The sequence below is a fragment of the Abrus precatorius genome, unplaced genomic scaffold (genome assembly GCF_003935025.1).
Source record: "Abrus precatorius isolate BTA unplaced genomic scaffold, Abrus_2018 Scaffold8, whole genome shotgun sequence".
NCBI lineage: Eukaryota > Viridiplantae > Streptophyta > Magnoliopsida > Fabales > Fabaceae > Abrus > Abrus precatorius.
In genome coordinates this window covers 16745009-16770295 of record NW_020874428.1, presented here as the reverse complement: position 1 = coordinate 16770295, position 25287 = coordinate 16745009, and the positions used below count along the sequence as shown (strand labels likewise).

The window sequence follows — 25287 nt, the reverse complement described above, 5'->3', positions numbered from 1 at the left end:
ATATAACTTAAAAAAAACAATGAATAAAAAATTGCATAATTAAGATAATATAATAATATTATATAAATTACGGGAGAGTTGTGTAAAGTAGAACAGAGAAAAGGTAGGATTGTACTAAAATTCGAAGGATGTGAGTGCAACTTATCTTAATTAAAATATATCATTATATATATTTTTTTGTTATTTTCTTTCTTTCATCCAAACAAAACATAACTAATCCATTGATATTCAATTTCACCACCAAAAGGTAGAAAGCACCAGGTTATTATAGCTTTTGGGGGGAAAATATTTTTAAAACATGTATCAAATAACTTGTGGTTATTCAATATTATAATGCAATCTTATTATTATCGATGACATGTTTATGATCCTAAAATACTGGCAAATATTCATCTAAAACATTGCATTTACTATATTTATTCAAATGATTATTTCATTTTAAAACTGGTACATTAATAATGTGTTTAGTATAGTGTTAATTCCCTAAAGATATACGTAATTTTGTATAAATATTATGTTTAATCGTAAAAAATTAACATTATGTTTAATTTTAAAGAATATAACTGCTATATTAAGTTAAAAATGTTATACTAAATTTGACTATAAATTTACTTTATAAACATATTTTTTTAACACAACTCACTTTGTTTTTTTATGTTCTATTAAGAATCTCCAAACTTAAGTTTAGAAGACTTTGATTTTCATTTTTTCTCCCTAAAGCTGTGTCATGGGTTTTCAATGATTCTGTTTGAGCCCTAAAACTGCTTTTTTATTTTTAATTCTTTCCACATACGACTCATCTTCTCTGTGGCGTTCTTAGGTTGTTCCATCATTCACTTGACATAACTGCTAGCTGCCGAGAGAGAGAGAGAGCTTACACAACCGAACTGAAACCTAACTGCACCAATTCGTAACTTAGGCTTTAAGTTTATTTATCCGATTACGACTGCTAATCCGAATTTATGCGTAGATGAGATGAGGTACGTGAAGCCCTTGCAATTGTTTCAGGATTTGGTGAACACAAGCAAGAAGGAACATGCAAGGTTGCTTGGTTTGGATGTAGGCGATAAATATGTTGGCCTCGCTCTTTCTGACTTTGATAACAAAATTGCTTCACCTTTCAGGTATCATTTCCATCATATCATTCTCTAAATAAATTCAGCTTTCTTGGGTCATTTTTTTTCTGTAAATAATGCACGCGCTTTTTATGTTCGATGCCACAGTGTTCTCCTCAGGAAGAAGTCAAATATTAGTTTAATGGCTTCTGATTTTCAGACTCTGGTGAGCTTCCTCTGTTCTGTTTCCTGCATTCAAATTATACTTATATTTCTAAAGTAACCAGAAATTAACTTTATCATCGCCAGTGTTACAATTTGTTTTGTTAAATTGAAACTCTCTTTTCAATTTGTTGTCCTTTTCATGTCTTGAGGAACATATATGATATATTTGTTTTATCATTTATAGATACAAAAACTTAGTGATTTCCGTAATACTCCCAACCACGGTATGACAACTTCAGCTGTTTTTATGCAGATCTCTAAGTATTCCTTGAAGGGCTTTGTTATTGGCCTCCCTTTTGACAGACATCGGGTGTCTTCTGACGTGTGTTTCCTTTCTTTAACCATCCATATGCCACGCCGTACCGCTTTTCCTGTACTCATACATTTTTCGTTTTACTTTTTATCAGGCTGTGCAAGTGAAGGTCTTAATTGACTACCTCTGCAGAACAAAAATGCTTGAAGGTGTAAAGTATACATATTGGAATGAATGCTACACATCAAAGGTGAATTCACATGATTGCTACTGAGAAACTTAATGACTTCAAAATCTGTTTCATGTCTTATTTTTCTAACATGACTACAATCTTTCCCTTGGTTGGTGACTATGACTACAATCTATGAAGTGTGAACAAGTATTGTGTATTGAACATTTCTCTATGGGATGAAATGATTTCGCACATATCTGTATGAAATGATGTGGTTAAACATAAGTGGACAATGATTACGTTAATGAATGAAAGAGAATTGAGAAACTTGATAGAAATCACAAGCCACATCATTCATATAGTTTTCTTTTTGTACTATATGATAACTCTTGTGTATATTTAAAGAGAAGCTATTTTACGCTATTTCATCCAGCTAAACAAACTCAAGTCTATCTCTCTCTCCCTATTAATGAGTCAAAATCTGAAGTTACTTTTTTGTTTACAGAATGTGGAACTGCTGTTAAAGCCTTTGAATTTGAATCATCCATTTCATTCCAAGACTATACTAGACAAGTTTGCTGCTGTAGGAATACTTCAGGTATGTTCCTGGGTCTGCTCCTTGACATAATCAAGGCAGCATATTCACTCTTAAATTGCAATTGTACTGAAAGCATAATTAAGAATGTATTTAACCAGTTGGGCCTCATTGAATCATGTATGCATAGTTTTTCTATGTTAAGGTTTATTTGCTTTGAGCTATTCATTGTATGGGATATGTATGACCATGATAACCTTGATCTGAAGAATAAATGATTTCCACCTTTACAATTATTGAGTCACATTCTCAGCAAGATGACCATCTGACTATTTTTGTATTACACCAATATTTTCTGTCTGGTTTTCATCGTTCTGTCTGTTACGAGTTAGATTCAATTGAAAAGTACAATTTTTTAATCCTTTATTTGCATGGGACTCTGAAATTTAATCTGAACTATACAAACATACTGCTTAGTTGTTTTTTACATTTTAGATTGGAATTTTGAACTGAATTAGGTTTAGCTTACATCTACTTGTATGTCGGTATTTTGTAGGGATACCTGGATTTTGTCAACAGGAAAATGAAGATGACATCGACGGAGTAAGATTCTCTTAATAATGCTAGTTTTCAAGTGTGCCAATGCTAGCCTCAAACTTTTTATTTATTTATTTACATGATTGTCACTTATCAAAACTAGTCACTTTCTTTGATGGTTGTTTTCTTTTCCTTTTTACTTTTATGTACCTTTTCTCTTTTTTGGTTTCTTATCATTTGATGGATTACTGCTCTTTCTTCAGGTAGAGAGGCATGCACCAGAAATCACAACTAGAAATCTCTGAATTAGGGGTAGGTTGGTGGACAATGTAATGAGTTTTATTTTTTCCTATATTTTCATTATCTATTCTATATATAGCTGAAATGAAATGAAATTAATCCCATTATCTTTCAGTTTGATTAGGGTTAGTTTACACTTTACAGCCTTTCTTTAGTGAAAAAGATTAAGTGGAAGTTGGTGAATGCCTCGTTATTATTTGATAAGAACTGCCACACAACTTAGGTTGTGTACCTTCCTTTTTTATTCCAGTAGTAAGTAGAAAGAGGTTAGTAATACAATCTGTACAACTTTTTATCTCAAGACCGAGAACAAAAAAACTCGACAAAATACATAACTTGTTGGATCAATTTGTTGCATTTTTGTTGCGCTGAACACTGAATTCATCGTGAAATTCAATGTTTTGATTGAATTGGCTGGTAAAACACACGTTTTTTCATGCTTATGATTGTCGTCTCTTGATATGATGAATGATACTTCTAGAAATACTTAACCTTCATCAAGGTTCATTGGAAGCGTTATCTTCTTTATTATTATTTCTCTGTTACATTGAAGGTACAGTAAGCACTGGAGTAGGGTAAGGGAAAAGTTGACTTCGACAAAGATCAAACTTCTAATTAGAGATAGAAATAGGCCACTGACAGGACCTACAGTCTAGCCTTTTTAAAATTTAATCCAGTCTAACTTATTTAATTAATAGGCTTAATTTAGACTTTTTAAAAAGTCTAATTAATTAAATAAGTCAAATTTAAGTTTAAGAAAAAGTTTATTAGATCTATTAGAATGGCCTATTTAAAATTTATAATAATATATTAAAATTTTATATAAAATTTTTAATATAATAATATATTAAATCAATTAAATTTTAAAATAATAAAATCTTAAATTAAAATTTTTAATTCTTTTCGCTAGAGTTAAAAAATGTATTTATTACATATTATCTAATAGTTTATTTAGATATAAGTTTTATGAATTTTAAAAAGATATACCTATTTAGATGGTTTAATAGTCTGTTTACAAGAAAATTTAATAGTTTATTGAATATATCAATACGAAATAGGTCGTTAAACAGGTTAATGAGTTAAATCAGGCTTTTAAAAAGGTAGTTAAGTTCAATAAAAAGTCCATGACAAGTAATAGATCAGGTTTAGACTTTAAAATTATTAAACAGGCTAGGTCTATTTATACAAAGTCTAGCTTAGTCTATTTCTATTACTAATTCTCACAATATCGTACTCATATTTTAGGGATTTGAGTGGGTTTAAATTGAGATTCAAGCTTAGTAGGTTGAGAAAATTTTGAGGGGCATGTGAACAGTTCTCATTATTTGTATGATTTGAAGAAAAAGAAAAGGAGGTTGAAAATACTCGAGTTTTGCTGCATTGCAATATAATATAATTTGAAATAAAATGAGCAATTTTGTGTTATATGCAATTTTTGCTACTCTCCTTCAATGTGATTCAGATTATGCCCCTTTAGGGTTGTACGTGACTGTCAAGACAAGATGATCCTTGCAATAAGGTCATTGGGCCCAAGGGAGGCAATAGGCTGAGTAGCAATGTTTGTTTATTCAACCATGACGTAAAAATACGTATCAAGAGAATGCATATAATTTGAAGAATGACATCCTCAATGGTTGCAGCTGGGTCAACAATGGGTCACAATTAAGAAAGAATGCATATGATTTGAAGAAACGACGTCCTCAATGGTTGTAGTGAGGTAAACAGTTGCCAGGAAGGCAATGCATGGCTGTCACGCGTTGGCGACGAACCCTACAGTGAGATGGTGCATGGCGGATCTCAGAGCTGTCAGGGATGAAACACTAGGGATAGGCTGATCTTGGTGGTGCACTGTCGTCAGAGTTGGTCATTGGTCTAAAGATAGTGATCATGGCAATAGTGATGGTGGTGGTAGTGAGAATGACTTTGTGACTTCGAAAAAAAAAAAAAAAAAAAAAAACTAAGCACAATGTACGTGTTATGGGTTCAAAGATACGTCGTAATGAAGACAATTGTTAGGTAGGGTTTCGGCACCTTGATGAAGATGACTAGTGTTCGTTATGCTGAAGCAAAGACTATAGGATGAGTCTCTAATATCAACTTAAAAACTAGTCAATTTATGTCTGGTTTTAAAGTGACGACAAACGTGTTTTAAAAAATATCTTTAAAAAATAAAATATTTTTTAAAAATTAAAAAAGTTGTCATCAAAGTTTATTTATATAAAATCTTGAAAAAAATTTTAAATGAAAAATCTTTAAAATAAAAAATAGACTCGATAGTCGTTTATTTAAAAAAAGGTATTAGTATTTTATAATATATGTTTAAATAATGTTTACTTTCAATTAATTATGTAAGTTTATTATAATTGTGAAAATAATTTTTTAACTATTAAATAATAATTTTTATTTTATTTTTTAAAAGAAAAAAATTTATTTAATAAAATATTAATTGATATTTTAAAAAAAATATTTTAAAAACTGTTGACTTGACGAGTCCAACTTCTTATTTTTAAGTGCAATAAAAAAATTAAAAGTTACGTAATTTTATTAAAGAAAATTGTGTAATTAGTTTGTTAATTTGAAATTTATAGAAATTTTAAAAGAATTTATTATAAGATTAGTTTTATTTTTTAAAAATAAAATTATATCTTTTAAGATATAAAATAGTACAACTATAAATTTTATTCTATGATGGATGTTACAAAAGATGAAGAAAAATAATATATTTATATTGTAGATCGTTATAAAAGAGTAGTGAAATTAAGATAATGTATTTTAATTTATAAAAAGTATTTGAGTATATATTTAAATTCAAATTTTGATATAAAAGAAATTTAGAGTCTTTTAAAAAAATAAAATAAAAATTTCATGTTACATAAATTTTTTAAATTAAATATGGTTAAATAAGTTCCTAATTTGAGTATAATAGAAGCCAATTAAAATTGCGCGAGAAGTAGAAAATTCAACTATAATTGATTTTAATTTGCATGAAGAAGTGTTTGAAAAATTAATTATAATTAACTTTAATTTATATTAAAAATGTTTGTGAAAAGTCAATTATAATCATTCGACTTTGGTGTAAATGAAAAAAAAGTTGACTTTAATGACAAGCCTAATCCACAAAAGACCTTGCAAATAATCAACTTTTTTGTTTAAAGATCAAAGGAAGTGGAAAGCATTTTCAAAGAAAAGATAAAGACTTCACAAGAAACTTGTAAAAATCAATACAAAAATAAAGTAAGGGCAGATTTAAGTACGAGTTATTTGCAAAAGAATAATCAAGAAATCATTAAAAATAGCAAGATTGAGAGAGAAAATGATTTTAAAGAGCTATAAATGAGCATATTTGAGGGAATTTTAGTGATTATTTTGCTTGCTATATATTTTATTCATGCTAATTTACTGAATATAAGTTGTTCTATGCTTTAGAATTGTTTGAATAATTTTTTGATATGTCTACAAATTTCTGTGTTGGTGAAAGTTATATTGTTTGCTGTAAATATTTTAATGACATTATGTTATGCACTTTAATTCTTTGATTTTGACATATATGATGGTGCAATATTATCCTGACATATAATGGTTATATATTTGATTGTACTTATAAAGAGATTTTTGCAAATTTTTAAGGAAGATTCATAATTTTTGAATATATAGGTTGTTTTAATATAAAATTGATTCATAATATTTTCTAAAAATTACAAAAATTTCATATTAGGCCAGAGAATGAATTTTTAACAAATCTGAACTTGAAGAGATCATTTTGAAATTATTTGATAAATTTGAAAGATTGGACTATAACTAAATACTATGACTTTGACTTGAAAATAGGCTTCAACCATGTATGGAATATGGACCATATGAATGGGGACCACTTAGCTAATTTTAGAATTTTAATAATTAGACTTTATCTCTTGAAATGGAGAGAAAAATGTGTCATTTAACTCACAAAAAAGACCTTTTTAGCAAAATGATTAAGTTTGAAGACCAGATTATAAATTTTATAAATTATGTGTTCTATTTTGAAATAAAATTTAGAGATATTTTATCAAATAGAAGACTATATTAAGAGTAATTACTCACTGGTTTTATTGAATTTGGATTTATAATGAAGTGTAATTATGAATTTTTTAATATGTTGTGGAAATGACATTTTGTGTATAGTATAGTTAAATTGTGTTTCATCTTACTTTTTATAAATCTTTTAATTATGTGGATATTTTTATGATAAAGTAGACACTCTAAAAAAAAAATAACCTCACTGATTTTGTGAAAATTGGACTTGTATTGATTTAATTATGATTTTTTTACTAGATAATATTGGAAAATGGTGTTTTGTGAATAGTAGGGAAAGATTGTATTTCATATTGAATTTCATGAATACTTATTTTGTTTGTATTTCTATATAAAAATATACACTTAAAGGGAAATAATTTGACTAATTTTTTGAATTTTGAAGTTGAATTGAATTGGTTATTAATTTTGCAATGTGATACATGAAATTTGGAAAAATCTAAAATTTGCTAAATCTATGATGATAAGATTTTCTTGCATAAGCATAAAAGTGTACCTTGTGAACTGGAATATGGACTTAGATTATAATTACAATAGTAGAGTTCTTTTGTTGAAAACTATGTAGTATTTGCGTTTATTATGTATAATAATAGTAAGAGTAATTTCGATATTACCCTTCAAATTGGAGTATATAAATCTTATACACTAAGATTGTTACATATATAACTAATATGAAGACTTTTTAAGGATTTAGTTGATATATACTAATTGATTATTAGAATTGATGAATTAAGTAGTATTATCTTTAAATAAGTTTTTTTTTTTTTAATGAAGTGACAATCTATCTCTATATGTTTAGTATTTTCAAAAAAACTAGGTTTGAAGCAATATAAAGAGCAACTTGAATATTACATATTAGGGTCATTTGCATGTTCTTTCCAAACTTTAATTCTTTCAGCAACTACTTGAGTCATATGAGCTCATAAGTGGCTAAGTTATGACTCCATCTACTTCTACACTTGATCGTGTTATAATGCTTTGTTTCTTACTTTTTTTAAGAGATGAAGTTGCTATTAATGAAAGCATACTACTTAGAAGTTGATATCTTATTTGTAGGAGAATATATACAATCTACATACGAATATCTCACAATTTGAGTGTGTCCCTAGAGATCCCTTGATATATTTTATGATAAAAATAGTTGTATTCCAATGTTCTTTATGAGGAGAATTAAGAAATTGACTTTCAACACTCACAATAAAAGAGATATCAATATAAATAATAGTGAGATAATTTAATTTTTCAACAAGTCTTTCATACTTCTATGGATTTATAAGGCTCTCCTATTCTAGTAGGAATTTGATATTAGGGTCTTACGAGTATCAAAGGATTTGATACTTATCAATTTTGTCTCTTCTAAGATGTCCATGACATATTTTCATTGAGAAGTTATAACACAATTTTGACTAAGCTACTTCTATCCTCACGAAGTACTTAAGTTTATCAAGATCCTTTGTCTAAATGTTATGGTAGAGATGTTTCACTTGTGAAATTCTGTGATGGTCACTACTTATGATGATAATGTCGTTTATATAGACAATGAAGTGAATGCATCTTGCATAAACTGGCATAAAAGGCAAAGTGATCAACTTCACTTGAAGTCATATCAAATTGTTGAAACACTATTAACTTGTCAAACCATGCTTAAGGAGATTACTTGAGACTAGGAGGTTGTTTTATATAGACTTCTTCCTAAAACTCTCGATATAGAAAGACATCTTAGCTACAGAAAAGAATGTGTTACATTAATCTAGATAAAAAAAGAAAGAAAGAAAGAAAATATAGGTGTAACCTCTGGCACACTAGAAAAAGAAAACATCAGAAGAGATAAAATAGCAATAAAGATTAGGAGAGTAATACATATATTATTTTTTAGATTGACTACATTTGTGAGATCAAACAACAAGTTTATCTAACCTAAGACTTACATTGTGAATAAAATAGGTAAAACTGAAGACATGAAGTAGTAGCGATGGAAAGATTGATGTAAATATAAGGCTTGTTGTATTTTTTTTGTTTTTCATCTAAAATGGATGAAGGCGTCTGATTGATGGGGTAACACACGATAAGGATGACATCACTCTAGAAACAATGGGAAACATAAACATGAAGCAAGAGGGTATGAATAGTCTCAGGAACATGTTTACTTTTACATTTAGCAACCCATATGAGGTCACGAAACTACGAAATGAATAAGACAAATATTATTTAGTATTATCACTTTATAAAGTATGAATAGAAAGTCAAAAATGAGTTTTATTTTCATTATAAAAAGACTAAAAGATTGAGAACAACTTAAAATAACTTTTCACTAAATAACGTATTTTGATCCTAAACTAGAAATGATATGACTAGGACCATATATAATTGAGTGATCTAAAATTGAGACTAAGCTTGACTAATGACACAATTAGAAAATTAACTTCAAACATGTTTACTTAATTGACACAATTTATAATTTAAAGAAGACAACTTAGAAAGACTCAACATTAAATTATAATCTAGGGAATTGTTGCTTGAATGTAGTGTGTGCTTAAAGGAAGACATGGTGAAGAAATTTTATATCAATGCATGGCCCTTGGAACTATAGAAGATGGAGAAGTATTAGGTTAGAAGGTTCATAGGATCATATGACAAGGATGCAATCAACGCATTGCTTAGTGACCCTTTCACCTTACAAGAAGGGGATTTATGCCATTACTAGCAGAGGAAGAGTAGTATAACTGGATTTGTAGATGACAATGCAGCTTAAACATTGTGCATTTCTCAACAAACCATCAAGGCAAACCAATAAGGTTCAAGAGGGGAAGTTTGAAACTTTGATATGGATTTAGAGTTCATTTCTATTTGCCAACATTGCTTCAACCACTCACATATGATATGTGTGCATACCTTGAGCTTACCTCATTTACAACATCACAAAGAGGATAATAGTGGACATTGCCATTGTGATCTTTGAGGAGATTCACTAGTTTGTGATATCCAACCCTTCCTCTTCTGCAGCTATAACAAAACCCTTGAGATTTCCCATATTGATCACTACATTTTATGCTATCAAATATGTTCAGAGACAAAATACTTTAGCACCAACCATCAAATTGAAAAAGTCAACAACGTCCACTTTATCAACAATTATTGCACTAACTCATTGGAGCAGGTATATGCACCTTATAATCTTTTTTCATCAGCACCACCAACGAGACCACCATACATCCCAATATGACATCCATGGAGTCTTATCTCACACACATCTTACTTAAATACAGTAGAAGATGGAGGCCAATCATTAGGCCTATACACACATACACCACCAAATGATGGCAAATCATCGAGCATACACACACTTAAATGAATTATTCTATCATTTCACCCTACACGAATATCAACGAGACACTTTTACATTTTCATGACCTATACCTGAAGAATTTGTAACACAAATCTCATGGCTTAGAGCTACCCTTCCCTTCTCCAATGAGCCCAATCAATAATAACAAAAAAAATTAAAGATGGATATGATGGGGGTTGGACTGAATAAGGTGTAAGACAAGAAAATGAGCTTGGTGAAGAGCAACATGATCTGAAGGAAAGATACCACATGGAGGAGGATTGTCCAATAAATAATGATGTGAATGAAGTTGTTTTATTTTTACCTTATTTTTTTATTTGACATTGTATTTAATTTCAAGGACCTTTAAACATTTAAACTTAATTACACAATTTTTATATATAATAAACATCTAGTCTATTGTAATTTCTGGACTTTATTTAAAAATTTGAAAAAAAAAAGAAAAAAGAAATGTTTGAGGAGTAAAGAAAGAAAGATAAAGAAAAGAAAAAAGAACATTAATAAAAAATCTCTTAATTTAAACTAACTTAAAAATATAAGTTTACAGAAATTTTAGAAGATTTATAAAAAAATATTTACATTTAAAAACTTTTAATAATTTTTTTCTCTCATTCCTAAAATTAATTGTGAAATAAAGTTTTAGAGTTTTGTTACATGTCAAGTGAAATTCATGATGGTATTGTCAATACTTTTTTGTTTCTTTTGTGTGTAAAAAAAATTAACTTTTATCAGTTTTTAAGTTTAACTCTAAAAATAAGATTAATTTTGATAGAATTATTAGTCTCAATTCTTAGAATTAGTTTAACCAATTGATTATAGTTTTATTAAAAATATTATTTAGTACGCTTTTATATCTTCAATGTAATAAATATTATTTTAATAAAAAATTATTACTTTTAAATACTTAAACTCAGTTTAAAAGCTGAGGTTAACTATTGTATTTTAGAAATTCGTAAGATAAAATTATACTCATTTGATTTTTCTTTTCTTAAAAAATAATAATAATGACACACTACAATAAGTATAAAAAGTATGCAGTTGACTATGCAAATATACATTGGGCATGGCAACAATGAAGGCAAACTTTTAAATACCTTTACCTTCTTCAATAATAATGTATTCCCATTAACTTTATTCTCCATGACACTCGTCCATGTATATGTGTATACTGCATACATAAAACGCCCTCTACATTATATGCGAAGACAGAGTTTTCTACTTTATATCTATACGCGCAAACTTGATTTGTGTGCCCTATGTTTCCCATGTCTTATGTAATTATACATTATATATACACATAAACTAACTTGCACGTCATAGTGCTTATTCTTTAATTAATTATGAATATACATTAATATCTATAATCTTATATGCGTATACGCCACAGGAATTTCTTAGAGGAAATCAACTATGAGTCTGAATTCATCCAAGCTCACAGCACCATCTCCATCGGCATCAAGAGAAGTAACAAGATGTTGACAATTTTCAAGCGACAAGTCTAGGCCCAAATTTTCCATGACCTCATGTAACTCTGGCCCAGTCAAAATTTCGTTCCCATCTTCATCCAGTACTTCAATTGCTGTGCTGAGGATGTTTGCAAGATTTTCAGCCTCCAAATCCTTAGTGTTGAGCTCCAAGAACTCATTTATGCTAAGCAACCCATCTTTGTTCTTGTCACCTTGTTGCATCATTGCCCTCACTTCTTGCTCACTAGTATTGAACCCAAGTGACCCCATGATTCCTCCTAGCTCTGCCTGTGTTATGCGTCCATCGTTGTCCACATCGAAAGCTCTGAACGCCTCCACTAGTGATAGAACATGGTTCAGTGTCTCCATTTCAGAAGAGAGAGAACCCGTTTGAGCCATGTTATGATGAAGTATATTGAAGCTTAGAAACTGGTGTGCTACTTTGTACTTGTCTATTGCTAGGTTTGTACCCTAAGTCGATGCTATATATAACTGGAAAGAGGAATGAAGGGTGTCATGTTTGCATTTGTGTGATGCTGAAGATACATGGAATAGGATCTAATGCTTGAAAACTTTATTCATTCTTATCAACACCCTTTCTTTAGGAATAAAGTTAGAAAACGTGTATTCTTATCAACCAACTTGAGCCATGTTATAATGCAAGTTTATGAATGATTTTATATTATATATCTAATAAGACAATGTCCATTTTATATCGTTAAGGTCACTTAATGTCATGTATCCTATTTTCCGTTCGGTAGCAAAATCATCACCACATTGGACAAAAATAAATATTACTCTTCAATTCTTTTTAATTGAATTTATTTATTTTTATATATTAAAGTTAAATGTTCTCTTTTAGTAGTTTAATCTCTTGCTTTTTTTTCCCTTTACAAAAAGCCATATATTATTTTTAATTTTATAATTTTGATTTTTTTTCTTTTGATTGTATTTTAATTTTAATATTTTACTCAATATTAATAATTTCAATCCATGAACAGAAAAAAAATCTATTTAGTCATAATAAGGGCTTACTTTCGTTGATGCAAATTTTATTTAGTAAAATTTAAATTCTTGAAAAAACGAGAGTAAAGTTTATGTATTATGATCTATATTAAATTTAGATACTTATGTCACTTAATAATTTTTTATAGAATATAAAATTGATTATTTCAATTATTGAATTATTTTGTATTATCTTTATGATCATAGATATTAAATTTTACATAATTTAGATATTTATAGATATGATATTCAAAATTTGATATTTAATTATAAAAAAATTTATATTGAAATAAAATAATAAAATGAAATACTTATTTATTTAGTTTTTATATAAAATTAATCTACTCCAAAAAAACTTTCAAACTAATAATTGAATTAATTAATCATTTATAAAAAATTATTACGCAATATAAATATTTAAAGTTTCACACCTACTATTAATCGTCCTGACTTTATTAGTAGAAATATTATAAGTCTACATTATTAATGTATGTTAATTTTTTTTATTAGTCTAAACCACATGTGAGAGTTTGATACATATTTAATAGTGGCCTAAATGAAACAAATTCAAATGAACTATCCAAGCAAGAAAAGAAGGTCATGAAACTTGGGCTCATAGATGATTCTTGAACTAAACAAGAAGATGTGGGCATGACTGAAAAAACATATAGGTATATTAAAGTAGTTTTGTTGACAAAGAGATCAAATGTAGTTTTATTTTTTCAAAAATGTTTAAGAAAAAAAAACATTTAAAAGGCTTCAACTTTTTTGCAGCTATTCCTTGGAAATAGAATTTATTGATCACATGGATTTATTTGATTTCTAATAAAAGCCAAACACTGCAATGCTTCATTCATTTTAAAAACATGATTGAAAATTAACTTAATTCCAAAATCAAGTACATACAAACTAATGGAGTAAAGGAATACTTGGCTTTTTCAAAATACTTAAATAATCATGGCATTTTTCATAGAATAAGTTGCCCATATACACATGAGTAGAATGGAAGTGCAGAAAGAAAGCATAGACATATCATTAATATGGGATTGTCTCTTTTAGCTCATGCATCTATGCCACTTAAGTTTTGGGTAGAAAGGTTTCAAGGTGCTATTATAAACAAACTTCCAACACCTATTTTACAATTGATTTCACCAATTGAGAAACTTTTTTCTACAAAACCTGAATACAACAACCTTAAGGTGTTTAGATGTGCTTGTTACTCTTACTTAAGACCATACAACAAATATAAATTTGATTTTAGGTCTGAAGAAAGCATATTCATTGGTTACAAACCTTCCTATAAAGGCTATTTGTGTCTATCATCTTCAGAAAAAATCTTTATTTGTAAGCATATTTTTTTCAATGAACATGTATTCCCCTTTGCTACTAATTCAACTTTCTTTAGTTCATGCAAAAATAGGTTTGATAATGATGTTCCTTTAGCTGTTCCATCTATTCCTATTATTCAACCTTCTCCTACATCAAATCCATCTATCACACAAAATATTTTTCCACCAAATTCTGAATTCTCCTACAACCACCACTACCTTACCTCCAACCAATCCTAAAACACAAACTCAACCATCATCAACCAGTGACACCACTACCATCACAAACACTCACCTTATGGATTACTAGAGCTAAAGCTGGAATTCATAAACCAAAAGCATACAGCACTGTCAAAACCACTGCTAAACTTAATTTTGACCTTTTTCATGAACTTAGATCTATCAAAGAAGCTATGGCTATTCCACATTGGAAAAAGGCTTGGAGGAAGAATACAAGGCCTTAATAAAGACCAACACCTGGACATTGACTACTCTTCCTGCTGGCAAAAACTTGATAGGATGCAGATGGATTTTTACAGTCAAAACTAACTCTGATGGCTCTAAAAATAGACACAAAGCACGGCTAGTTACAAATTGATTCCATCAAAGAGATGATTTTGAATTCTCTTAAACTTTTAGCCTTGTTAAACCTACAACAATCAGGATTATCTTAAGTATTGTTATATCAAGGAACTAGGACATAAGACAGATTAGCATAGCTAATACTTTTCTAAATGGAGACCTTCAAGAAGATATATACATGGCTCAACCCCTAGGCTTTGTTCAACCTGACAAAAGTTTCTTGCGTACAAGCTGCAAAAGTTCCTCTATGGACTCAAACAAGCTCCAAGAGCTTGGTTTGAAAGGTTAAACCTATCTTTATCTAAAATTGGCTTCAACTCTGCAAAAATGGACTCATCTCTCTTTCACAGATTTCATAAGGATCATATCACCTTTATTCTTGTATATGTGGATGATATAATCATTTGTGGTTCTTCTACATCAGCTATCTCCTTTGTAGTTCAACAATTACAAAGTGAATTTCCTATTAGAGACCTTGATTTCCAAATTACTTCCTTGGCATTCAAGTTGATCAACTTCCTAATGAAACTCTAATGCTAACTCAAAAAAAGTACATCATTGATGTCTTAAAAAAGGCTACTATGTACACGGCTAAATCTATTAAAACACCAATGGTTGCTGGTTTGAAACTCCAACCTTTGGAAGGAACAACTCATGATGAAGTAACTCAATATAGATCCATTGTGGGTAGTTTACAGTACATCACAACTACAAGACCAAAAATTGCTTTCTCAATTAACAAAGTTTGTCAATTCATGCAAGCTCCTAGGGATATTCATTGGATGGCTGTCAAAAGAATCCTAAGATACCTAAGTGGACCTCTCAATACTGGTCTATATCTCACCAAGTCTCTTGACTTCACAATCAGAGAATTTTGTGATACGAATTGGGGATCAGATTTGGAAGATAAGAAATTAACTACTGGTTATGTAATATATCTTGGCGCTAATACTATTAGCTGGTCTTCTAAGAAACAACAAGTAGTCTTCAAGTCTACAACTGAAGCAAAATACAAAAGTATTGCTGCTATAGCTGCAGAAATGGCATGGTTAAAGAATCTTCTATATGAGTTTCACATTACTACAACAAGTAGACCCACAATATATTGTGACAACCTGAGTGTTGTTTTATTATCTGTCAATCCTACCTTATACGCTAGGACTTTTTGAGATAAACTTGTATTTTGTTAGAGATAAAGTTCAAAAGAAGCAAATGGCTGTCCAACACATTCCTTTATCAGAACAAACAACAGACATTTTTACTTAAGTCCTACCTTTTCCTACCTTCAATTATTGCAAAAACAAACTTAGTGTTCGTTTACATCCCACCCTGAGTTTGAGGAAGGGTATAAGAGATATCTAAAGAATTTTAGTTATGTACTTTTATCTTTTATTAAGTATAAGTTTGTTATTTAATGGCTCATGACAGTTATTTTTTGTTACATCTATAAGTTCTTAGTTTAGTCTTTCTTTATGTATATAAAAAGATTCTTTTATACCTATTTTCTATATGTGCATTCGTATTCATTTTTATTCAATTCAATAATATAATTCAGTTTTTCTCTTTCTCTCATCTTTGTCACTGACTACTTGGATTGTTTTTTCATTACCGCGCCCTACCTATCTTGACTTATATAACATAAATTCACTTGTAAATACTCATATATACTCATATTCTTTGCTGTTTGCAACTTGATTTTTCAATCAATTAAGTTATTTATTTAGTGGTCCCTGAAGTCGAAAATATTATCTAGCATTTTGAGGAATATGATTTTATGTCCAATGTTTATGAAAATGACTCAACTCTATCAAATTACATTGCAAGTAGCAGACTCCAATCACTTTCAGCTAGTTGCCAGTATATACTAACTTTAATATATTAAATGGACATCTGCATTGAATTTGATAAAATTTTGTCACTTTATCTTCCTTCGCTAAGTTAGATAATGAAGGGTAACTTTGTCTTCAACTTGCCAATAGGATATTTTTATATCTTTTTTATAAATCCGTTTATTTGAATATTCTTATTAAATAAACTATTTTTATAAGATTTTATAAAAAAATAAAATTAATAGATATTTTAAATATTAAAGTTTGAATAACAAATATGTAAATTTTTATATATACAACCGTGAAGATAATATAAATATTATTAAGGAAGAACTTGTATCATTAATAGATATATAAATTTATTATATATGATTTCAGCTGTGAAATTATAATAATATATTATTTGATTGTTAGTTTTAAACTTTATTAAAATTAAATAATTATAAAAATATAATAAAAGGTTTTTTATTTTATATATTTTAAAGTTCTATTATATTAATTTTAATAAATATGGATAAATATTAAATAATTTTATATTAATATAAGATTTATAGATATAATTTATGTTATAAGAGCTTTCAATCTAATAAAAAAATATATAGAATGGTATACGAATTGTGTAACGCATTATAAGTGGATCCTTATTCAAAAAGTTTATATACATTATGGGTATCTCTCAATCCATATTTGAAGATTAATCCTTGACGAGTAAATATAACCGAAATGAATTGTACATCTTTCTATAAAGTTTTTTTTTTTCATGCATATAAATAAGAATGAAACTCGTATTTGCATGCTCAAGGAGATTTAACTGGTCAAGAATTTGCTGATAATAATAAAATTTTAAATATACAACAAGTTAAATAATTTGAAAATTTTAATTAAATTGAAGAAAAATTTCTTCACATCTTTTTATAGCTTTATTTTGTGAATAACTTTAAAAATAAAAAATAAATAAAATTCATAATTATATAAACAAAAATTTAATTAAATTATTATTTTATATTTAAATAAATAAATAATCCCTATAAATAGTTTCATATTATACTTGTCACATGTTGCTTCGAATATCGAAAAGTTTAAATAAATAATTAATCTCCATAAAATACATCTTTTTTAAATTAATTTTTATTAAAATTTTTCTTTTATTTCAATTTTATAAAGTTTTATTTTAAAATAAACTCTATTATTATTTATTGAACCACCATTCGTGATTTAAGTAACATTACTTACTTCATCTTCCTCTTAAAAATATTTGAAGATAATATTATTTAAAACTAAAATATTATTTTTTTAAAGAATTTGTAATTACTTTAAATTTATATTTCTAATTTTTTTATAATTTATATATTTTTTATGTGTGAGGTAAAAAAAGTTTAATTTAATCATAGTCAAATTTATATTAAACGGTAAGAATATAAATTTCTTTTCTCGTAACAATAAAAAAACATATAAATTAAGAAACTTTAAAACATTTTCATGTTGAAACATAAGTTGCAGACATTTCTGCATCATTTTTAAGAGATTACTTTAGATAATAATAATAATAATAATAATATCGTTTAAATAAAAATTAGTTATTACAAAAAATAATTTTTATGATTTTTTTTAGACATTTACATTCTAATTAAATTCTTATTTTACAGTTGTTATTATTTTAATTTCGTAAAATCAACTTATATGAAATATTCGTACTTTTTATTTTATCTTTCTTTGACTCCGACTCACAATCAAATAATTATAATATGACAATATGATTACAAAAGGATTCATTGTCCAAGTGACATAATCTACTTAGAACGTACATTTTTTTTTTCGGTTTTTCTCGCCTTAAAGTTTAAGTAGCCGCCTCTGACACGAAAAATGTAACATGCTTTGTGTTTTAAAATTCAACTCTAATTTCTTATATTCTGTTTTTAAATCTTATTGACATTTTTTTTCATTAAATTTTATATTTTTACACTTGCTTTTGTTTATATTTTTCCGCTTCTTTTTTTATATAGATATTTTTCTGATCTCTCTATGTTCCATTCATTTTACACCATAAAATAAAGTGTTAAATACTCTCTTTTTTTATCTCTTTCTTCCATCTATTTCTATCATATTACCGATTACATTTTTTTTTTCTTTTCTCAATTTTTTTTCTCTATGTAATTTTTATCACAGTCCCTTATTTCATGTATTCCATACTGTCATACCCCATAATGATCTGCTTTCGTCATTGATCAGAACAACAAATCAAAGATGATTTCAATGTTTAAAAATTAGTATCTGCCTTTTCCATTCATAACAAAAAGGGACAAAATACGTGTTTGCAGTGTAAATATTTGACTATTTCCTCCCAACGACCTTGGAGATCATTCCCAAATAGTGTGGATTTTATTATTATTATTATTATCTTAATAGAGATAGCTGGCTTGCATATAATTGTAGTTAAATCTCTTGACGTTATATATCAAATTTTCAATTCATTAATAGAAATTGGTCAACGAATTCAACGGCAGGCGTGTTATTTATTTAATACGTCCAGTTAAATATAATTGCTTCAAAAGTGCTTCATTAATAAAAATTGCTCCAAAAAAACACTTCAAGTTTTAAAAGATTATAATTAAATATAATTTAAACATGTATTAACTATTGATTTAAATTCTTAAAACGTAAACATTTTATCTCAAGACGTATTATTACAGTTTGAATTTTAAAACTATTTGTCGCATCACACGTTTCATTATATGTTATTAATATATCCCCACAGTAATTAAAATTTAATTTACTAGCAGTATATTGACAATTTATAGACAAACTTCTCAGCTTAAAAACCAATCCAGTCAAACGGAGAACCCCAAAAGTAAAAGAAAAGTATAATATTTGAAACCATGGACAAGTAATAGTATCAATGGTGTTAAAACAGAAGAAAAGGGTTGATTTGACTAACACATGGATAGTTCATATTGGCATGTAAGAAACAACCAATGGGGAGTAATTTATTTGACGTCCGACGGAATCTTTTCTAGAAAAGTAACAAGGAAATGATATTTTATTTGAATACATAGACAATATATATGAATAAGATATTGGTGCTAATGCGGATTCCTTAATAGGACAAAAGCGATTTAAGTGAGAAGGGACGGATGGGTGTGCGCGGAAACTGGATCATACATAGTAAGATGACCTTTCCGCTCAGCAAACAACACATAAGTTTTCTTGACGTAAGGGTAATGTGAAGGGTGACAGTCACGGTTGAGCTAATATTGTTTATCACATTTCATGATCGATCTTTCCACGTAGAATTTATGCGAACATAAAAAAAAATCATTCTAGAGCAAATCAATTCTTCAATAGAGAACCAAAACAACTAAATGGAAAATTCTGCCTTTAATTAACTTTTATTTATTTACACTACAGTAGTCAAAAGATCTTGACTTGCATGTCTACAAAACCTAAAAAGGAGGAACACTTAATCCTCATAATCATCACATGGACACAGTCCATATACAATTTTTCATTTTCATTTTTTTTTTTTTTTGCCCTTAAAAAGAATGAAACAAACGATACTCCACAATAGCCGAAACACAAATAATAATAACACTACTCCACATACATACATATACAACACAACCTCTTTGTATTCACCCTAAAACAACAACAAATCATTCTTAATGTCATACCCCATCTTCTCCAAGTTGGGTTGCACCGCGAACTGAATCATGGGTGGTGGCCCACAAGTCAAAGCCAACGTGTCCCCCGAAGGTTGTGGAAGATGCTCCTTCATGATACCCTCCGTGATGAAACCCACACTATATTCCCACTCTTCCTTGGCGGTTTCCACAACATACCAAACCTTAAACCGTTCAGGATAATCCTTCGCCCACGCATCCATCTCTTCCCTCAACAATATATCATCCTCAGTGCGGTTCGCATACACCACATGCATTTCAGTGTGGTCCTCAGGGTCCCTCAAAATCGCTTGTGCCACTTGGTAAATGGGTGTGATCCCGGTCCCACCAGCCAACATGGCTAGCCTCTTAGCATATCTATGTTTCCCATGAACCGAAAAATTGCCTCTTCCATTGTACTCTATGTGACCCAATGGCCCTTTAACGTCCAAAATAGACCCAATAGGGCGTGAGTCCAAATGCTGAGACATGAGTCCTCCATTCGGGAACTTGGGGTGCACACCTTTGAAGTAAACCTTGATGACTAGTTCAAAGTACCCCACTGCGTCTGCAGCACTAGATGGAGTGTAGGCGCGCATGCATAGCTTGCCATCGATGGTTGCACATAGGAAAATGTGCTTCCCCACTGGTAACCCCAAGAGTTGGTCCTCTGAGGGCAGTGCAAAACGGAAGAGCCTCACGTCCCGCGAAATGGAGGTTTTGGACACGAGCTTACATGGAATCTTCTCGCGTGGGTTCAGAGCCACGCTGCAAGATGATGTTGTGGTGATTTCCTTAATGGGGGCCAAATGAATGGTTTCGGAGTTTCCATGCATGGAGTTATTGGGTGATGAGTCTGAGGAGTAGCCTGTTCATGCATAGCAATCCATATAAAGTCAATTAACAACAAAATAAAATTTCTAACCAGACAAAATTTTAATAATAAAGTAATCTCAAATAAAAATTCTTCTTTACAATCATAATATTAAGAGAAAAACTTTTTTTTTAATCAAATATTATATTTTTATATTTAATTTTCATTTCAAAGCATTCTTTCTATTACACATTTTATTATCGAATAATTAAATTTTATTGTAAATTTTCAAATTAAGTAAATTTCAATTTTTTAATTTTTATCACATTTATATTTAAATTTATAAATATTAATTTACAGTAAAAAGTGTGTAAATAAGGAGGTTAGAGCGTTATTAACATGAAATAAGCAAACATAACGAACAACCCAATCAATAATATTACCTGAACCCGTGGTGATGAGCTCCCCAATTCGGTAATCCTCAAGCATTTTCTTGGCTTTGTCGGAATGGATGGCGTCGAACTCTTCGGTGCAGTCAGTGCCGGCATTGATGAGGATGCTGTCGGTACCGCCGGGGTGGTCTTTGAGGAAGTCGGTGCAATCATAGACATGGCCATGGACGATGATCCATGCGGAATCGGGGGTGTTATGTTTTTTAACTTCGGAGAGGGAGAACGTTTTTGAGGTTGTATTCATGAATGGTGTGGAGACACTCTTCTTCATGGCTGGGGTTGGGTCTTGTGATATCTCCAAGTGTCTCTCCTTTGCCATCCACCCACCGGGCTTGTTCCCTGGTTGGGTTGGGTGCTCAAACACAATGCCAATCTCACCCTTGTGAGGCTTGCACACGTTCGTTTTCACCCTGAACCAGCAATTGTTCATCATACCCTGCACGGAACCAAACGTCACACCAAAAGCTTTGTTAGCACTCAACGAAGAAATTCTTAGCAATTCGTTAAAAACAGCGTTAATGTAATATGAATATAAATACACATCATTGGATCTCATTTATATGCTTTTATATATAACAAAATATAGGTAAGATGTCTAGCTAGAGTTGAGAATATTAATTTATAATGGTTAAATATCTGTCCACTCAATGGGGCAGTGCAAATGATAGGTGATGAAGTCAAATTGAAGCTCATTAATTTTAATTTCCTAGATGGTGGACCATGGGACCCAACTTCTCGGAACAAATGGTAATTCGCCAGTGTGGCCATAGTTACTATCTCAATATTCCTATTTTTGACAGATGCCTTCTAAATAATGAACTGCTCTTGCTACCATTTCAATATGCTATGGAGCAAAAGCAAATAAAGAAACATTTGTTTTAAATATATCAAAAGAGAGTTTCTTAGAGACATATAGGTACCATAACATTCCAAATGAGGTTTTCAGGCTGGGTGTTGAGGCCCTCATCCCAGGCACGGACCGCAATCTCCTTGGTTCCAAGGAGGTCCAAGACCTCCACCTCCAGAGACCAGAAGCACCAGCACCAGTACTTGCCATATTTGTTGGGTTTCTCTGTATGGTCAATTGTGCACACGTCCCACGTTTCTCCTCCGTCCAATGTTACCTCAACTCGTGTGACTTTCCTTCCTCCCCCTGCACGTACAACATGTCAACATCAACTGCATGTTGCAGCCACAATCCCACTCCCTAATTAAATGTGCAGCCGCAACTCCAATCCAAAACACTTGACATCAATTCAGCGCCAACCAGTTGAAAGGAAAATCAAACATTATTCTTTTAATTCTCACACTAAAATTTATTTGTGCACAAGTAATTATTATTAAGTTAGTACTCGTAACCAATTTTTCCTTTTCCCCTTCCAGGCTAGGGTTATTAATGTCAACAAATTATGTTATTTTTCCTTAAAGATTTAAAATATATAATAATTTTGTATTTATTTAATGTTAAAGAAATTTCATATTATCTTACCATGTGGAAATTTTATGGTGATAATTCATTCCAATAGTTCCCTTCTTTTAATGACGCTGTACTTGTTCCTCAAAAGAAGAGGAATGGAAAAAACAAAAACTCACCAGAATATGCGTAACCTCTCAGTACATAAGGCCTCTGCGTAGTCCATGAGTTGATGGGCAGAATCTCCTCGTGACCCGGCGTCGTTATCACTGAGTTAATGTTCAACTCGTTGATGATATATTCCGGCTTGTACCACCAAGCTGCAAAAACACAGGGCAAAGAAAAAAAAACAAAAATTACTTAAATTTCTATCCACAAAAAGTTTCTTGGACAGAAACATGTCATATGTTGCACACATGTAAAGTTAGAATAATGCACCAAAATATCTTTAAAAATTATGAATATCAATTAATTAAGAGAGGTGAAAGGAAAAAAATTAATTATGAGATAAATAAATTATAAAAATGAATAAAGATAATGATTAAAAAAAAGAATAATTAGGATCGAACACTCTTATTTTTATCGTACAAGATGTTTAAAATAACATAATAAAAAATATAAAAAAGTAGAAATATTTCTTTGCATGAATACTAATGATAAAAAAAAATTGTTTGGTGTTATAAAAATGTATAATAATAAAAAAGCTTTCATGCAATAATAATAACACTTGAGAAAAGAAGTAAGAAAGCATGAGAAGAGTAAGGAACACATACCTTCTTCGTTGGCAAGTTCTGCATAAACGTGAGAAGGGAGTACTCTATTATCCTTAAAATGGTAATGATTGTTACACTCAACAGGAGTGACCACAATGCGCTTCAGCCATTTAACCATTCGGCCACCAATAAACCCGGGTATAATCATGCGAACGGGGAACCCATGGTCCGGTGTCAAAGCCTCGTCGTTTTGCATGTAAGCCAATATGATATCACGCGAAGGATCCATAGCAAACTCCCGCTTAATACTCGTTCCATACTTTGAACCACCACCACCAGGTAGATCCTCCTCGCCCTCGAAGCACACGTGCAACGCACCCTTCGCACGTGAGTAGATCCCGCACCGCTTTAACACGTGCCGCAGAGGCACGCCGCGCCACACCGAGGTTGAGACAGCCGCGGGGCCCCAATTGAAGCCGACGCTTTGTTTTACCATGTTCTGCTCCTTGCGGCGGTTCCCGGCGCAGACGAGAGTGGCGGGGAACTCGCGGCTGGGGAACTCGCGGATGAGCCGCTCCATGGTGAAACGAGTGGGCCGTTTAACGAGGCCTGTTACCTCGACAGCCCAATCCTCCCAACGGGCCTTGGGAACAGGCCCGTGGTTGCGCACGTAGTGGAGTGGGACCGGGGTGATGAAACCGTGGTGCATGAGGCGTGGGAGGGGTGGTTCAGAGTTGAAGGGGTGCTTCCCTGTGAGGCGGACCATGGTACCGTTCCGTGGGATCCATTGATCCGCGGTTCCCTCGTCGCGTGGGTCCAACACTGACGCCTCTACCTCAGCGTTTGCCTTTTGTATTAGCTCTTTCAGGTACGAAGCGTCGTCGTTTTCGTCATCATCGCTGCTCGAGGAATCGTAGTGTAAATCAAGAGGCAGAGGTGGTTTTAAGTCGTGCCCACAACCGCGAACGACACCGTTTATGTGGCCACCGTATTGACGGTTGTCAACCGAAGCCGCCATTATGAGACTTGTTTGGAGAAAGAGAAATTGGTGTTAAGATGAAGTGGTTTGGGGTATTTATATAGAGAAGGAGGGCTCTGTGGGCGAAGAAAACTGATATACGGAAGCATAGCCTTTAGTATTTGACCCCACTCCAATCAACCATCGCTCGTTCACTTCACTTCCTTACATCACCTCTTCTTTTGCTTTTTCCAAATTTACTATTTTTTCAACTTCACACCGTGTTTTAGTACCATAATATCTATCTAACAAGGGCATCAAATATCTTAAACTGGAACGAAACATGCATCTTCTTACTCCACTCTTACTGTTTACTAATCACATTTCTTTCAAACAAAAACAGTAAAAGTGTATATTTAAATAACTATGTTCTCTTTTTTTGTTTAATAAGTACAGTAAATATAACAGTATAATCACCAACGTTTTTTTACTAATAGTAAAATTTTTCACATACTATTTGGACATACTTTTTATTATATTAATTTTATAACAATTTTTCTATCCCATGTACGAAGT

General features: G+C 30.7%; 3 protein-coding genes across 9 annotated transcripts; 1 reads left to right on the top strand and 2 right to left on the bottom strand.

Moving 5' to 3' along the window:
* The first annotated feature begins 662 nt into the window (after nucleotides 1-662).
* Nucleotides 663-11959, top strand: LOC113846326 (putative pre-16S rRNA nuclease). Of its 5 annotated transcripts, XR_003501665.1 has the most exons (9): nucleotides 837-1124; nucleotides 1224-1281; nucleotides 1534-1602; nucleotides 1688-1783; nucleotides 2211-2303; nucleotides 2797-2843; nucleotides 3041-3089; nucleotides 3632-3692; nucleotides 4299-4316. XR_003501665.1 is itself a non-coding variant. In XM_027474438.1 (8 exons), exons 1-7 carry the CDS (start codon nucleotides 976-978, stop codon nucleotides 3042-3044), a joined length of 516 nt encoding a protein of 171 aa, XP_027330239.1. In that variant the 5' UTR covers nucleotides 837-975; the 3' UTR covers nucleotides 3045-3088; nucleotides 11882-11947. The 5 variants fall into 5 exon arrangements, 2 of the variants coding, with proteins under 2 accessions (XP_027330238.1, XP_027330239.1); XR_003501664.1 differs by lacking the exons at nucleotides 3632-3692; nucleotides 4299-4316 and adding an exon at nucleotides 11882-11959 and having other exon boundaries at nucleotides 2797-2850; nucleotides 3040-3088; XR_003501663.1 differs by lacking the exon at nucleotides 4299-4316 and having other exon boundaries at nucleotides 2797-2850; nucleotides 3040-3089.
* LOC113846327 (probable calcium-binding protein CML29) lies at nucleotides 11400-12597 on the bottom strand. Its single transcript, XM_027474439.1, has one exon. The coding sequence runs from the start codon at nucleotides 12357-12359 to the stop codon at nucleotides 11889-11891; it is 471 nt and encodes a 156-aa protein (XP_027330240.1). The 5' UTR covers nucleotides 12360-12597; the 3' UTR covers nucleotides 11400-11888.
* A 7492-nt stretch (nucleotides 12598-20089) lies between these two features.
* LOC113848520 (nitrate reductase [NADH] 2) lies at nucleotides 20090-25007 on the bottom strand. Of its 3 annotated transcripts, none has more exons than XM_027478093.1 (5): nucleotides 23814-24820; nucleotides 23220-23360; nucleotides 22547-22779; nucleotides 21618-22062; nucleotides 20090-21216 (listed from the first exon to the last, which is right to left on the bottom strand). In XM_027478093.1, the coding sequence occupies exons 1-5, from the start codon at nucleotides 24769-24771 to the stop codon at nucleotides 20339-20341; spliced, it is 2655 nt and encodes an 884-aa protein (XP_027333894.1). In that variant the 5' UTR covers nucleotides 24772-24820; the 3' UTR covers nucleotides 20090-20338. The 3 variants fall into 3 exon arrangements, with proteins under 3 accessions (XP_027333894.1, XP_027333893.1, XP_027333892.1); XM_027478092.1 differs by having other exon boundaries at nucleotides 20090-21228; nucleotides 21624-22062; XM_027478091.1 differs by having other exon boundaries at nucleotides 20210-21228; nucleotides 23814-25007.
* Between the last annotated feature and the right edge of the window lie 280 nt (nucleotides 25008-25287).